Raw genomic sequence first — 2,389 nt, 5'->3', positions numbered from 1 at the left:
ACAAGAAAGACTGCTACCAAAATATACTAATATATATATATATATATATATATATATATATATATATATATATATATATATATATATATATATATATACATATATATATATACATATATATATAATGCACCACAAAGTTAATTACAAAAGCATATTCCAAAGTTCTGTAAAAAAAAATTCCGCACAGTTCACTTAACAATTTTGTGTAAGAGAATTGTTCTGTTTTCTGCACAGATTTTCATGTATAAAAGATGTTACATGCGCGCGCGCGCGAGCACACACACACACAGACACTGCCAGATTTTAAGGATAAAATTCATTCAGAGTTTACCATAACTGCAAAATTATTCAGGCAATCCCCCGTGTGAAGTTCAGCGTGTTTCACGTTCACAGAACCCGTGTTTTACCCCCGTGCCACACGACTGGTGCCGGCGGGGCTGTGTTCACTCGCATCCTGTGTCACACCAGTTTACTCTCACTCTCACTCCTCTCATTACGAAAGTAATCCAAGAAATGGAAGTGGTGGCGGAAACTGCCGGAATCACTGAAACCGGTCAGGGGTCTCTAAAACCGGCCAGGAGAGTCACCAAAACCGGCCAGGAGAGTCGCCAAAACCGGTCAGTAGAGTCACCAAAACCGGTTAGAAGAGTCGCCAAAACCGGCCAGGAGAGTCGCCAAAACCGGCCAGGAGAATCACCAAAACGGGCAAGGAGTCACCAAAACCGGCCAGGAGAGTCACCAAAACCGGCCAGGAGAGTCGCCAAAACCGGCCAGGAGAGTCACCAAAACCGGCCAGGAGAGTCACCAAAACCGGCCAGGAGAGTCGCCAAAACCGGCCAGGAGAGTCGCCAAAACCGGCCAGGAGAGTCGCCAGTACCGGCCAGGAGAGTCGCCAGTACCGGCCAGGAGAGTCGCCAGTACCGGCCAGGAGAGTCGCCAGTACCGGCCAGGAGAGTCACCAGTACCGGCCAGGAGAGTCGCCAGTACCGGCCAGGAGAGTCGCCAAAACCGGCCAGGAGAGTCGCCAAAACCGGCCAGGAGAGTCACCAAAACAGGCCAGGAGAGTCACCAAAACAGGCCAGGAGAGTCACCAAAACAGGCCAGGAGAGTCACCAAAACCGGCCAGGAGAGTCACCAAAACCGGCCAGGAGAGTCACCAAAACCGGCCAGGAGAGTCACCAAAACCGGCCATGAGAGTCACCAAAACCGGCCAGGAGAGTCGCCAAAACCGACCAGGAGTGTCGCCAAAACCGGCCAGGAGAGTCGCCAGTACCGGCCAGGAGAGTCACCAGTACCGGCCAGGAGAGTCGCCAGTACCGGCCAGGAGAGTCGCCAGTACCGGCCAGGAGAGTCGCCAAAACCGGCCAGGAGAGTCGCCAGTACCGGCCAGGAGAGTCGCCAAAACCGGCCAGGAGAGTCGCCAAAACCGGCCAGGAGAGTCGCCAAAACCGGCCAGGAGAGTCGCCAAAACCGGCCAGGAGAGTCACCAGTACCGGCCAGGAGAGTCGCCAAAACCGGCCAGGAGAGTCGCCAAAACCGGCCAAGAGAGTCGCCAAAACCGGCCAGGAGAGTCGCCAGTACCGGCCAGGAGAGTCGCCAGTACCGGCCAGGAGAGTCACCAGTACCGGCCAGGAGAGTCGCCAGTACCGGCCAGGAGAGTCGCCAGTACCGGCCAGGAGAGTCGCCAGTACCGGCCAGGAGAGTCGCCAGTACCGGCCAGGAGAGTCGCCAGTACCGGCCAGGAGAGTCGCCAGTACCGGCCAGGAGAGTCGCCAAAACCGGCCATGAGAGTCGCCAGTACCGGCCAGGAGAGTCGCCAAAACCGGCCAGGAGAGTCGCCAAAACCGGCCAGGAGAGTCGCCAAAACCGGCCAGGAGAGTCGCCAAAACCGGCCAGGAGAGTCGCCAAAACAGGCCAGGAGAGTCACCAGTACCGGCCAGGAGAGTCACCAGTACCGGCCAGGAGAGTCACCAGTACCGGCCAGGAGAGTCGCCAGTACCGGCCAGGAGAGTCGCCAAAACCGGCCAGGAGAGTCGCCAGTACCGGGCAGGAGAGTCGCCAAAACCGGCCAGGAGAGTCGCCAGTACCGGCCAGGAGAGTCGCCAGTACCGGCCAGGAGAGTCGCCAAAACCGGCCAGGAGAGTCGCCAAAACCGGCCAGGAGAGTCGCCAGTACCGGCCAGGAGAGTCGCCAAAACCGGCCAGGAGAGTCGCCAGTACCGGCCAGGAGAGTCGCCAAAACCGGCCAGGAGAGTCGCCAGTACCGGCCAGGAGAGTCGCCAAAACCGGCCAGGAGAGTCGCCAGTACCGGCCAGGAGAGTCGCCAAAACCGGCCAGGAGAGTCGCCAAAACCGGCCAGGAGAGTCGCCAGTACCGGCCAGGAGAGTCAC

The 2,389-nt window shown here is 57.1% G+C and overlaps 1 protein-coding gene across 1 annotated transcript in view; it reads left to right on the top strand.

Annotated features, from left to right (window-relative positions):
* Positions 1-1,190: 1,190 nt before the first annotated feature.
* LOC123750612 (serine/arginine repetitive matrix protein 1-like) overlaps positions 1,191-2,389 on the top strand; it is a 1,779-nt gene continuing 580 nt past the window's right edge. Inside the window, exon 1 of the mRNA XM_045732714.2 lies at positions 1,191-2,389. This exon is cut by the window's right edge and continues 580 nt beyond it. Within this exon, the coding sequence (XP_045588670.2) occupies positions 1,191-2,389 (1,199 nt within the window).

The sequence above is a fragment of the Procambarus clarkii genome, chromosome 24 (genome assembly GCF_040958095.1).
Source record: "Procambarus clarkii isolate CNS0578487 chromosome 24, FALCON_Pclarkii_2.0, whole genome shotgun sequence".
In the NCBI taxonomy this organism is placed as follows: domain Eukaryota; kingdom Metazoa; phylum Arthropoda; class Malacostraca; order Decapoda; family Cambaridae; genus Procambarus; species Procambarus clarkii.
Note: the sequence above shows the minus strand (reverse complement) of the source record. Positions and strands in the feature narration are given on the sequence as shown.